This window comes from Wyeomyia smithii, chromosome 3, assembly GCF_029784165.1.
Source record: "Wyeomyia smithii strain HCP4-BCI-WySm-NY-G18 chromosome 3, ASM2978416v1, whole genome shotgun sequence".
In the NCBI taxonomy this organism is placed as follows: Eukaryota; Metazoa; Arthropoda; class Insecta; order Diptera; family Culicidae; genus Wyeomyia; species Wyeomyia smithii.
The window spans coordinates 252,520,596-252,533,986 of record NC_073696.1 but is presented as its reverse complement, the minus strand read 5'-3'; the positions used below and the strand labels follow the sequence as shown (position 1 = coordinate 252,533,986).

At 41.5% G+C, this 13,391-nt stretch overlaps 3 protein-coding genes across 3 annotated transcripts; 1 reads left to right on the top strand and 2 right to left on the bottom strand.

The window, feature by feature from the left end:
• Positions 1–685: 685 nt before the first annotated feature.
• LOC129731760 (serine/threonine-protein kinase pelle-like) lies at positions 686–4,051 on the bottom strand. Its single transcript, XM_055692006.1, has 5 exons — positions 3,743–4,051; positions 3,578–3,687; positions 2,959–3,521; positions 2,770–2,899; positions 686–1,606 (listed from the first exon to the last, which is right to left on the bottom strand). The coding sequence occupies exons 1-5, from the start codon at positions 3,947–3,949 to the stop codon at positions 1,090–1,092; spliced, it is 1,527 nt and encodes a 508-aa protein (XP_055547981.1). The 5' UTR covers positions 3,950–4,051; the 3' UTR covers positions 686–1,089.
• On the top strand, positions 2,154–2,968 carry LOC129731765 (uncharacterized). Its single transcript, XM_055692014.1, has 2 exons — positions 2,154–2,497; positions 2,554–2,968. Exons 1-2 carry the CDS (start codon positions 2,216–2,218, stop codon positions 2,758–2,760), a joined length of 489 nt encoding a protein of 162 aa, XP_055547989.1. The 5' UTR covers positions 2,154–2,215; the 3' UTR covers positions 2,761–2,968.
• Positions 4,052–4,382: 331 nt separating the features above from the next.
• LOC129731759 (asparagine--tRNA ligase, cytoplasmic) lies at positions 4,383–6,713 on the bottom strand. The gene is made up of 3 exons (XM_055692005.1): positions 6,480–6,713; positions 5,341–6,208; positions 4,383–5,277 (listed from the first exon to the last, which is right to left on the bottom strand). Exons 1-3 carry the CDS (start codon positions 6,496–6,498, stop codon positions 4,503–4,505), a joined length of 1,662 nt encoding a protein of 553 aa, XP_055547980.1. The 5' UTR covers positions 6,499–6,713; the 3' UTR covers positions 4,383–4,502.
• Positions 6,714–13,391: the final 6,678 nt, after the last annotated feature.

Genomic DNA, 13,391 nt, shown 5'->3' with positions numbered 1-13,391 from the left:
CACTCCAGTTTGTCGCCCTATTTGTAGATGGGACACACAATACCCTCCATCCACTCCTCCGGTACTCGTTTTTCCTCCCAAACCTTGACAATGACCCAGTGCACGGCTCTAGCCAGTGTTTCTCCACCGTATTTCAATAGCTCGCTGGGAAGTTGGTCCACTCCAGCAGCTTTCTTGTTTTTCAGCCGACCAATCTCCTCCTCCACCTCCAGAAGATCGGGGGCTGGAATTCTGATGTCTTCTGCCATACCGCCCTCGCGCTCTACTGCATCGCCGTTTAGATGCTCGTCGAAGTGCTGCCTCCACCTTTCGATCACCTCACACTCGTCAGTGAGGAGGTTGCCGTCCAAGCTCCTGCACATATCGGCTTGCGGCACGAAGCCTTTACGGGAGCTGTTCAGGATACTAAACAAATTTTTCAAAATAACCGTTATTTTTCTGAACGAAAAAATCATCACGTGGTATAGTGTCTTGTTCATCCATTTTCTGGATTTTCGCCCACCATTATCAAACGCCCTTCTCACTGAATATTTATCATATGGTTGACTTTTATTGCTTTTCCTTCGCTCTCTCTTTTGTAGTCTATCTTTATCTCTCTCACTCTCTTCTACTATCCTTGTTCCCTACTCGGTGTCATTTCTAAATGTGCAGTTTTGAAAAATTACTCTGATATCAATAGCTCTTTTTCTTATAAATATTCACACGAATTGCAGTAGCATTCCCATTTTCTTATGAGTCAATACGAATGATCGAATGTACCTTTATTTAGTTCATTCGTTCGAGAACAGCATCCTTCAATTTGTTCTAATCCATCTTTGAGTACAAATCAGTTGCTATGAAGGCTAATAATGCTCCTGCTCAGGATTTCGGGCAGTTTTTTCCGAACATTTGAAACTTTTTTTCTGATCACGTTAACTTATATAAATCGATTTACTAAAGCGTTGTACATATCAAAATTTTTCAGCAGGTAACAATATAAACTATGACTAACATTAACACATGTGATAAAAACGTCAATAAACCCTACCCTGAGTTTTATATCTTTCCTAAGCATTAAGAATATCGAAATGGCGAAGTAGATTGCACGGCTCATTCACTCAGATGCTCCACCAGATACTTATACACTACAACCATCTCGAACCGTTTGTCAGGATCATCGGCGGTACAGGAGAAGCCTGCCTTCAGCAACACGGTGCAGCATTTTAGCGTGAACACGTCATCCACCGAAAGGGATCGATCCAGCAGCTGACGGATGTCCTGTCCAGACTGTGCCGCCTGCAGAACGATATCCTTCAGATGCTTAGGCGGAGGCCGCTTGTCATCGTACACCCGCTGTCCGGTGATGATTTCGTACAGCACCAACCCGTAGCTGAAGCTGTCTACCTTGGTGCTGAGCTGCCGCTGGGTGATGAACTCGCGCGGAATGTACGGTCGTGTGCCGTAAACGCGGGACACCTTCATGCTGGAATCACTCACGGCCAACTCCCGCGTTAGACCGAAGTCTCCGATCTTCGGTTCGTTTGCGTTGTCTAGCAGAATGTTGCCTGGTTTAATGTCACCGTGAATGATCGGTTTTTGGGTGAATGTGTGCAGATACTGAAGGCCTCTGTAACATTTAATGACGAATTGATTACACTGCTAAACACAGGATTTTCCCTAGAGCTCAAAAGTGGAAAAATTGAAAGATTATAGATTTTTAACCATTTTTGTGAATTTTGGTGACCATTGTTGGAGTCTTGATTGTTATATCTATCAAAAAGGCTTAGCAAAAGTCAACACCTCTTTCGAACTCCCCCTCAAATAATATTACCTGTTTGTATTACACACTTTCGTAACACGCACACATATTGAAAAAATGAATAATAAATAGGACTGAGCATAACTCAGTCCGAGGAGTTTAATTTCTGATCCTGAACCTTCGCTTGTTCTCAATAATTTAAACACGGTATCACAGTTCCCTGCCCTGCGTGGTACTTTATATTGATGATTTATCAAAGGCATGAGCTTGCTGTCTTGTGAATCAATGTTGTTAGTCTTACTTTGATACTCTCAAACATAATTTTACCAAATATAGGTACTCAAATATGCCAAAGAACATTTCAAAATACTTCTCCGAAAACTTGTAAATTACATAAGCTCACCCCCACAATAGTTGCAACGATCGAAGTAAACGCTGCAACCTTAGGTTACGTCGATTTCAATCACAGTTAGCAAAATGACCGGATCGTTGGACGAATTACTGAAAGAATTAAACTATGACTTCAATTATCAGCTGCACGAAACTCGTACTGCCATGCGCAAGTTTTCTGCAGAGCAGCGTCGTATCGTGGAAGCTTGGATCCATAAGCTGCACCGAACAAACCAATCGCTCGAAGAAGTCCGGCTAAGAAATGATTTTCTGTTCTATCTCGCACGAAACTGCGAAGACGGAACGCTGTTGCCACCGTTCGATCAAAGACCAGAGGACGGGTACGTCTTGAATGCCTCCCATTTGATGGTAATGACCACACCTCACTAAAAACCAACAACCACTTCAGAGTCTAACTTTCTCAGGCACACTTTGGAACGGAGATGACGGCAGAAGCAACCGCCAAGCCGATTTATGAAAACCTCACGGGATCTCCCTCCGGAGGCGCAAGCAGACGGGCCGAGCTATTCCAGCGCTCGCCGGATGGAGGAGCGTTTCTGGTATCGCAACCGGTACCACGCTGCGGAGCATTTTGCTATCTGGCCATAGTTAGTAAACCTCCCACGAACTGATCGGCTTACCTGGCGGTTCCTTTAGCGATTTTCACTCGGTCCAATATAGAAAGAGGTTTAATGCTGCTACTCTTTGGGAACAGCCGATTATCTAAGGAACCCCCTGGCATGTATTGATACACAAGGCACGGCTCTCCAACTGCAAAATTATGATTATTAATTTAAACTATCCCAAATATATTTGATGCGAAACTTTACACTCAAAACTACACCCAAACAATGGCACCACGTTCTCATGTCGGCATGAATTTAAATATTTCAGCTCGTTAAAGCTTTGTCGTAACTCCGTCCGGGCAGATTCCGTGTTGATTCCTTTGATCTTCTTAATCGCCACAAACGTGTGCTTGAAGTATCCCTTGTACACAATTCCAAATCCTCCTTTGCCGAGCTCGTTTGCCGGACTCCAGTTGCTGGTAGCATCCCGAAGTTCCTCATAGCTGAACTGCGGTAATCCTCCGACGATAGCAGCTAGATTATCGGAGGGTGAACGAACGGGTAAAGCAACCGGCGGAATGGGCGCTGCTACCGGTTCAACCGGCGGAAGTTGCTCAGGCGTAACGATTGGTTGTTGAGCAAACCCACCCCTCTGTTGGGCACTTTCTGCGTTTCTGTCGGTCGTGTACTCTGCCGGTATACTCTGTTGAATTGGCGGACCATTTACTGGCTTTTGCAGATCATCTTCATCTACTTTTTTAATTAAAAAGTGATATTTTGGATCTACGAATCGTTTGATAGTTTCCATTGCTGCGAAATGATTTTCCCTGGAAATAAAGATTTCTAGATTTGTTTGTGAAAAAAAATCTTACTTAATAACAACCTCGCAAGCACAACGAACAGTTCCGTAATCGTGTGATTCATGTTGCCCCATTTAGTAAGCAGCTGCTCGGAAGGTGATTTCCCCGAACGAGACGTGCATCGTCTGATGTCCTGGGATTTTGCGCATTAGTCATAACTTCATGGTTCCGTACGTTTCTTTACTAACCTCTACGTTTTGCGCTTCGTAACCCATTTGCCTTAGGGCTAATCCAACCCACTTTCCATCCTTGTCCAATAGGTGCGAAAGTCGCTTCTTTTCCGTCCATGGAATATCGTAGATGAACACAAAACTGCTACTGAAGGCCATCGTTGGAGTGGGTTTTGGCGCCCGCACGACATTTCTCCCTGCAGGATCACTCCCCGAAGCTGCCATTGATTTAGAGACCGTTGTTGTAACTTTCGGGGCGGAAACACTTAAAAATCATGTATAAATAAATATCACGGCGTTCAACTTTCTTTCGCAACAGACTGTAAACAGAGGTAAACAAATGGAACTAGGGTTGTTTATATTATATCGATTTTTGACATTATCGATATTCTCCCGCCTTCTAAAAGCACATGTTCGATTAAAATTTGAACAGAAATTCGATCAGTTTCTGAATGAAATAGAATTGAAGCGGACATTTTAATCAATTCTTCAAATTGATTAGTGTGTTACGCTATAAAAACATCTGTTTGGAGTTGCATTGAATTCGCACTATTCAATCAAATTTGCAATGGCCCATAGCAGTCGATTTTCATGTATTAGTTGAAATAGGAAAAACATCGCAACTGTGAGAGATAAACGCTATTTTAAATAATACTCCTTTTTACATTATTATGCATAGCGCGAAGCTTTATTATGCTTTAAATGCGATTTACGATAGATAAATGTAATAATTCTGTACGCTGACGAGATTAAAATACCAACAACACAATACGAGTGTTTAGGGGGTGCATCTATCCAAGAATCTGGGATAGAGACATACTTCACGAATATGATAACGGTTGAGCAGCCAGCACATGAACCGTTCCAACCCCAAACCGTATCCACCGTGAGGCTGGGAACCATACACCCGTTGATCGATGTACCAGTAGTAAGGTTTCGGATCGATTCCCTCACGTTTGTAGCCTTCCATCAGCTCTTCATGATCCCAGGACCTCATCGAACCGCCGACAATTTCGCCCACGTTTGGTAACAAAACGTCAACACTTTCGGTCAACCGACGATCCTCCGGGCATTTCGCCATGTAGAATGATTTGATCTCCGCTGGGAACCGACACAGCATTATTGGCTCATTAATAGTGTCCGTCATTTTACGCTCCGGCGCTTCCGGAATATCTTCTCCAAACTCGTAGAAACTTCCGTCGTCCTTGGTGACGTTGTTTTCCTTCAACCAAACAATTGCATCAGCATAGTTCATACGACGGAATGGTCGCTTTGGAGGAACGAAGTTCGGGTTGAGTTCCTTTACCAAGTAACCCCACGGTGATTTCAAGACTCGATCGACAACATCCACCACTAGATCCTCCAAGCGGTCCAGCAATTCGTCAAACGTAATGAATGGACATTCAGCCTCTACGTGGCTGTACTCTGCGAGATGACGACGGGTTCGGCTTTGCTCAGCCCGATAACTTTGCGCAATACAATAAACATCACCCAGCGATGGTATACAAGTTTCCAAGTAAAGCTGAGAGCTTTGAGTCAAAAATGCTTCCTGGCTAAAAAAAAATATTTTAGAATAAAACCTCATATGATCACAACTAATCACTTTTTCTACTCACCCAAAGTAATCCATTTTGAACAGTGTTGAACCTCCCTCAACCTGCGTTTGCACCATTGTTGGCGGTGTCACCTCAGTGTATCCCCTATCATGATAATGCGCACGGAATGCCATCATAATGACATCCCTCATCTTCAAAATTTTGGAAGTGTTTTCTCCTCGAATCATAATATGTCTGTTATCCAGCTGGACATCCGGATGAGCCTCTTCGTTCAAGATCGAATCCGCACCGCCGGGTGGGGCCAGTCCTATCAGCTCCCAATAATCAACATGTAGCTCATGTCCCCCAGGAGCTGTTTTTCCCTTAGGAACCTCTTTAAGCACACCGAAAAGTCTAACCGACGATTCGGTCGAAAGAACCAGTGCATTGTAAGTCTGACACAGAACGTCACTCAGAACGGTCTGCAGAAAACCAGTTCCGTCACGTAGCGTGATAAACATCAAACCTTTTCCCTGCCGACGCAAGCGATGAACCCAACCGTAGATCTTCACCCGAACTCCTCGGTTTTCTTGTCCGTGAATAATTTTAATTGCCTTCGCAGCTGGCCAGCTGGGATCCTCCTGGATGATAACTTTCTTCGCTTCCTCAAGATTTGACTCGCGTTTTTTCGCATCTTCCTCCTCACGCTTCTCCTTATCGGCGCTCTTGAATCCATCCCGGACCCATTGTTTCTGGATTTTTTTCAGCTGTGACTTTGCCGCCACATCGTACGGTGATTCCGCCTTGACGTCCTTTGCATCTACGTAGATCGTTGGAAAGGGTTCCTTACCGGCGTGCTTCATCGCTCGCAGGATCGTTTTGAATGGTTTCTCAGCGGTTCCATCGCCGCTCTCGTCGTTGCCGCGCTTCTCCGAGGTGTACAGTTCCTCTGGCATAGATAAAACGAAAGTATTGAAGAGTGTTTATGTTAAGAATGAATAGTTTCATTGTGATTGTCCCTCGATCAATAAACAGTGATAGCTAGGCTGACGCAATCCATTTATGGAATTTCGCAGCGTAGCAGAAAATATAAAAGAGAAATTATGTTGTACGGTAATATGATAAAGTTACGCACAACTGTGAGTTTACTTTATTACAAATCTAGAGGGCCGCCTTGTTTAAAAAAACCAAAGTTACTTAAAAGGATGAATAATACTCACTAATGGTTAGGTTTTCCATGTTTTTTGTTTTCAGGACGGTTCCACACTTTGCGTTATTTTTACTGTCTCTGTACTAATTTCTAAGGAACGAAGCACTTTTAAGTACCAATTACTCTAGTTTTCGGACCAAAAAACTATTTATTTTTGCAGCAATTCTGGTGAATGAAAAACTTTTGCCACAATGCGAAACTTGTGCTCCGGCGAATGACGAAAGGAAAGAGAACCAGCAATTGGCCCTGACACAAGTAAAAGAGATTTTTAAGGCTGTTCGCACATACGCGAATTTTCATATGCAATTGTCAATTTATGTGTGAAAACAAAAGCAAAAATATTTCCTTCCTTCACTTTCGCAAGTAAAAACCAAACCAATATCAACAGAGTCGCCAGGGCCAATTTTTATAATATTGATGTGGTCGCCAGGGTTGCCAATGATGTTTTGTGTAAACTGTATACACTGAAACGATAATAAGGTCAATTATACTGAATCGCGATCTTAATCTGGCTGAACAGAATTTAAAATTATGTCTTATCTCGCCAAACATGTGAAAAGAGTCCATTTGTAATATGTTAACAAGTCATGATTTAAAGGTTGTAGTACACTTTTTAACCAATCGTCAAATGTTTGTCACTTTTAGACAGATAAATTTTGACAAATTTCGGACAAAGATAATTATTTGACAAACTTATTAAACTTATAAAATATTTAACATAAAATTCTTTGGTGAAATATAAAAATTCTAAGCCGGTGGTAGACTGTTTTAAATCAGTACCGTAAACTGGGGTGACTTTGATCACCGGGGTGACTTTGATCACTGTACCTCTTTTTTGAAAATGTGGTAAAAAAGCGCTCGTAGTGCTTGGGATTTGTCGTAATCTTCACTGATTGTGTGGATATATGTCTGCATTGCTACACACTTATATTAAATCACCGAATTCGCCTTTTTTTCACCGACTTTTCAACAGCTGAGCGCTCGGTAAAACGTTCGGTAATATAAACCACTACCGATCGATCAGTAATCAAATTTTTGTTGCTTTCTGTCATTATTACCGACTTAAATTGTGAAAACTGCAAATGCAATTAGTTGCCAAAACCACCGATCAAATCTGTAAGTTGTGTAAGACAATACCGAAAGATCTGTGATAATTGTTATTTGCTCACTTTATTTTAAGTGAACCAGAAATATGATGTAAAAAAAATCAAAAATCGACGCTCGCCGCACCGAATTTGTCAAGGTGAAAATCAATTAACCTTCATGCCAGTTGTGCTCAAAGCCGCCGAAGATCTTCCGGGTGTGTCCATTAACAAGGCGGTGTAAACTATTTACATAGCATGCAACAGATGCTTGGAAGTAGGGGCAAATTATGTGATGGTTTGATGCCTAAAATATTTACAAATTTTGTTATTATATACTTACGAAGTTGTTGAAGAAAGTCCTCCATTTTTTCGTAGGAACTTAGTCTTCAAACGGAACCGAGAATGTGACTTGACAACCAGAACGAGAACAACGAATAGAAAAAAATTGACAGCACTATAGTTGGTCCAGTAGTTTTTTACCAATATTCGGTAAAAGTTTATTTTACCGAACAGTTCAGTAGAAAATATTGCAGTATTCAGTAAAATCATTTGCTGAATACAGAAAATATGTAGAGTTATATCAATTTTACAAACTACTCTGTATTTTCTCAAACTTACCGATCGAAATTGTAATAATAATTACCGAACATTTATTATCTGATTGAGTGTGTACTATTCATGCATTTCCTGCTATTTAAAAAGTGTTTTTCATGCTAAAATAATAAATGAAAATAAAGTGTATTTTTGGCGATTTTTGTTGCATACAAACAATCGGTTTAAGCAGATTCAAAACAACAAGCTGCAATATATAAAGTTTTTTTATTTTGTTCCCAGATTAGTTCTGAAGATGAACAAATTTTATAACAATACATTTTATTGTTAGTTTTGCAAGTTTTTCCCCGAAGGCAATGTTGGGTCTCAATATTCTCCACAGCGTATTACATATTATTACATATTCTTATTAAAAAAAACCCAAGACGTGAAGTAACATCCAACTTTGGACAATTTCATAAGTCATAATCTCAGTGGGCTAGTTTTTGATGATTTTAGACCACCTTTCCTCTCAGTAGATAATCATTCATATGTATTCTAAAAATTTTGTATGAATCTTGGACATTCGCCAACATAAACTGTTCACGTAAAATGTGAATGGCCCCCAAATTGCTTTCCATATTTATAAACTCGTTTAAGTCGTTTTAGGCTGTTCAATTTAGTGAAAGTAGCAAAGTGTTACTCAAAATTCATCAAAACAATGAAGTGATCAAAGTCACCCCGGAATGATGATTGGTGTAAAATTTTTAGAGCATATATAAAAACAGCAAAATTGTTGCTAAACTTTTGAGCTAGTGACTAAATTTTCTCAATGCATGCCATATTTGCCATATTTTAAAAATATCAAACAATATTGTTTTCAGTATATTCTGAAAATATTTAAGATACAAAAAAAAGTGATCAAAGTCACCCCAGTTTACGGTACACTATTTGACGGTTTACACACTTAACTGCACAATGATTGCTCGGTAAAGTAAAATACCGAACTACTTGAAATTTTTTTAGTTTACCGTTGTTTCGTAAAAAAAATACTGAGTAACCGGAAACCGAACGTGTTTACCGGAATACTGTAAATTTGTATACCGAAAAAATCCGCAAAACAAGTTCAGTAAACTAAAATACCGAAACTCGGAACGCTGACATAATTTAACCGAGATTTCGAAAATTGTAGTCGTTTTATATTTGTCTGTGAAAAATTGATTTTATATTAAATGTCTTCAGCAAAATTGTTTCATTTTTTGTTTTTTTTCCTGTATGGACTTCCTCACTGCGACCAGAATCGTAGATCTATTGTGAGATATGCACGGGTGTCTGCTGTATCCCGCACTTCTGTTAATAGCAATACCAGGCATGCTTATTATTATTGTTCATCAGTGCTTGTGTGTAATGTGATACTCTTCCTTACACGCTTACTGTTCTACTATACCGATACTCGTTCCTCTTGCCAAATTATAATTCCCTGGAGAAGTTTCGTCGTGCGTCCTTCTGGCCAGTTTTATTGATAAGAGGGACTTATTTTTTTGTTAAGAGGAAGTCACGCAAAGGTATTGTAGATTTCAGCGTAAAGGAAGGGTAACTGGTGGGGAGCCTGAGAATAAACCCATGCTTAAGTCCTTATTGCCTTTCTCCTAGAAAGGTATAGCAATCACTTGCAAAACCGAAAGTATAAAAGTGCTCCAAAGGGCCGCATGGCATATATCACTCGACTCAGCTCGACGAGCTGAGCATTTTCTGTATGTGTGTGTGTATGTGTGTGTGTGTATGTGCAGATTTTTATTCTCACTCACTTTTCTCAGAGATGGCTGGACCGATTTTCATGAAATTAATTGCAAATGAAAGGTCTAGTTGCCTCATAAGACCCTATTGAATTTTATTGTAATCGGATTCTTAGTTCAGAGGTTATGTTTAAAAATGTGAAAATCATGAAACATCAATATCTCAGAAACTACACAACCGATTTGAACAAAATTGGTCTCAAAAGAACGGGCTACCTAGAAAACCCTTAAGTTTTGAATTTCATAATGATTAAACTTGTGGTTCAAAAGTTATGAAGAGAAACGTGTTCTGAAGACTGTTTAATCTCACTCATGTTTCTCAGAGATGGCTGAACCGATGTTCATAAAATCAATGTCAAACGGAAGGTCTTGTTGCCCCATGAGACCCTATTGATTTGTTTTGCAATCGGACTATTACTTTGCCTGTTATGTTTAAAAATGTGAAATCCAGCTATGCAAAGGAACATATTCCGAAGACTACTTGGACTCACTCACTTTTCTCAGAGATGGCTGACCCGATTTCTACAAAATTGGTGTCAAATGAATGATCTAGCTGCCTCAGAAGACCCTATTGAATTTTACTGTAATCGAACTGTAACTTCATTTGTAACGTGCCGACTTGTGAAAATCACGAAACTTCATTATCTCAGAAACTACACAACCGATTCGATTATCATTATCTGATGAGCGGGCTAGTTAAGGGTTAACTGATGAATTATGATTGAACACGTGGTTTCAAATTTTGGCAGCCCTACATGTTCCCATTTCATTTGATTATAATCGAACTTAAGCAACCATTATGTATTAAATTGTTATTAAACAACGAAAGTCTATTATCTCAAAGATTACATGACTTATTTGAACATAACTAGTGTCATTCTGTGCCGAACACGCATTAGTATCGGACGTGTTTGGTGATCGCTCCGATAGAATATAAAACAAAAGAAGTGTGAGCAAGTGTTGGCATTGTTTGCCTGGTCGAGTGGAATTTAATCGAGTTCAAGGTCGCCCGCCTTTGTGCAACTGTTTCGCATCGTGATTGCCAGCTGGTGCGTAAGCCGATTGTGCTTCAGCAGTGGACACAAAAGAGGAAAGACAAGAAGCCATCAGTTGACAGTACAGCAGTGTCGCTGTGAAGAGTGATCTCACACCCGGCTCGCTGCTGGTGGCTGTTTGGTGCTGCTGTATTGGTGCTGCGGACTGTAACGGCTGCAGCTTCGAACGATCGGACAACCAACCTTGCTGGAAAGGAGAAGCAAAAAGGTACGTGTTCTTGTCGGCGCTAGTGCGCTAGACTTAGCGCGATGGATGTAGATCCCTCGCCTCCCGCGCCACCATCCCCGAACCCCTCTGACCCTGACCCTTCTGTTACCCCCTCCCCTGTTCATACTTCAGTCCCCCCTCGCCCCAGGCTTTACCCAGACGGAACCCAGGGCAGCTATACTATCTATTTTCGGCCAAAGGCGGGACCGAAATCGAAACAGTTGAACATTTTGCAGATTTCGAAAGACATGACGAAGGAGTACAAGGGCGTGACCGAAATTTCCAAGGTCCGACCTAAAAGCTCCGTGTCGTGGTCAGTAATCTGAAAGAGGCCAACGATATAGCTTGCTCTGAGCTCTTCACACGCGAGTATCGCGTTTACATACCTGCACGAGACGTGGAGATCGACGGTGTCATGACCGTTTCGAGTCTGTCCGTCGAGTGTATACTGGAAAGTGCCAAAGGGTGCTTTAAGAACAAAACATGTCCCGATGTAAAGGTGCTCGACTGCAAGCAACTGCGGTCAGCATCGATCATCGGTGGCAAAACAGTATACACTCCGTCAGACTCGTTTCGAGTTACGTTTGCCGGGTCAGCACTACCAAGCCACGTCTCGATCCACCGGGTTCGTCTCCCTGTGCGATTATATGTGCCTCGCGTCATGAACTGCCTGAATTGTAAGCAGTTAGGCCACACCGCCGCCTACTGCTGCAATAAGGCACGTTGTGGCAAGTGTGGGGAGAATCATGCGGATGATTCCTGCAGTAAAAATGCTGAAAAATGCATTCACTGTGGGGAGAGTCAGCATGAGCTCTCGACATGTGCGGTGTACATGCAGCGCAGGGATAAAATAAAGAGGTCTCTCAAAGAGCGCTCGAAGCGTTCTTACGCTGAGATGCTGAAGAAGACCGTTACCACTTCTCCCATTACATCAAACCCTTTTGATCTGTTGTCCTCTGATGAAACCGATTCTGACGATTCACCAGCGGGAACATCTTACGCCAATCCTGGGGAGTCTAGAAAGAGGAAAAATATTTCCTCTCCTAAACTTCCCAGAAAAGGTCCTAAGATTTCTCAAAGTGAAATGAAAGTTACAAACAAACCAAACAGTGCTGCGGAAAAACCGAAGCAAACTCCTCTTGGGCTTGCAAATTTAAAGTCCCAGAAGTAGTTCCCAGCACTGCCAGGAACATCTAAACCCCCAGTTGCTCCTTTTACACTCCCAGTTGATGAAACAAACTCTGGATTAGTGAAATTTTCTGACATTGTGGACTGGATTTCTGAAACTTTCAATGTACCCGATGCAATTAAATTTTTTCTTACAGCATTCCTCCCAACAGTTAGATCATTTTTGAAGCAGTTGACTGCCCAATGGCCCTTCCTTGCAGCGATTGTATCCTTCGATGCCTAATTTATCTGCGTATATGAAGGATTCTATCTCTGTGTAACAGTGGAATTGTAGAAGTATTTTACCAGAAATTGATTCGTTTAAAGTTTTGATAAATAAAAACAAATGCGATGCATTTTCCCATTGTAAAACTTGGCTTACTTCAAATATTGATCTCAACTTCCATGATTTTAATATTATTCGCCTTGATCGAGACACTCCATATGGAGGAGTACTTTTAGGGATTGAAAAGTGCTATTCTTTCTATCGTATTAACCTCCCCTCGATTCCAGGTATCGAAGTTGTCGCATGTCAAATGACAATACAAGCTTTGTATTGCCTCAATATATATTCCTCCCAGAGCACAGGTTGGGCAACGGCTGCTCTTTGATTTAATAGAACTTCTTCCCTCGCCACGTTTGATTTTGGGAGACTTCAACTCTCATGGTGTGGCTTGGGGTTCCCCTTACAATGATAACCGCTCCTCTTTAATCTATAACCTTTGCGATGACTTCGACATGACTATTTTAAACAATGGTGAAATGACACGTATCCCGAAACCTCCAGCGCGCCCAAGCGCTTTGGATCTATCCTTATGTTCGACGTCGCTACGGTTGGATTGCACATGGAAGGTAATCCTCGATCCTCACGGTAGCGACCATTCGCCTATTCTTATTTCAATTACTAACGGTTCAACTCGCATGCGACCAATCGACATTCCGTATGACCTCACACGGAATGTCGATTGGAAGTTATACGAGGAAATGATTTCAAAAGCGGTCGAGTCGATTCAACATCATCCACCACTTGAAGAATACCTACTCGCGGGCTTGATTCTCGGCGCCGCGTTGCAAGCCCAA

Excerpts from the sequence above, each read along its gene's own strand:
- LOC129731760 (XM_055692006.1), bottom strand. The coding sequence starts at position 3,949 with ATGGCAGCTTCGGGGAGTGATCCTGCAGGGAGAAATGTCGTGCGGGCG. Across the intron at positions 3,688-3,742 it reads ACGAAGCGCAAAACGTAGAG|GACATCAGACGATGCACGTC; the intron begins GTTAGTAAAGAA and ends GCAAAATCCCAG. Across the intron at positions 2,900-2,958 it reads GTTTGGGTGTAGTTTTGAGT|TTGGAGAGCCGTGCCTTGTG; the intron begins GTAAAGTTTCGC and ends ATAATTTTGCAG.
- LOC129731765 (XM_055692014.1), top strand. The coding sequence starts at position 2,216 with ATGACCGGATCGTTGGACGAATTACTGAAAGAATTAAACTATGACTTC. Across the intron at positions 2,498-2,553 it reads TGAATGCCTCCCATTTGATG|GCACACTTTGGAACGGAGAT; the intron begins GTAATGACCACA and ends TAACTTTCTCAG.
- LOC129731759 (XM_055692005.1), bottom strand. Across the intron at positions 5,278-5,340 it reads TTCAAAATGGATTACTTTGG|CCAGGAAGCATTTTTGACTC; the intron begins GTGAGTAGAAAA and ends ATTTTTTTTTAG.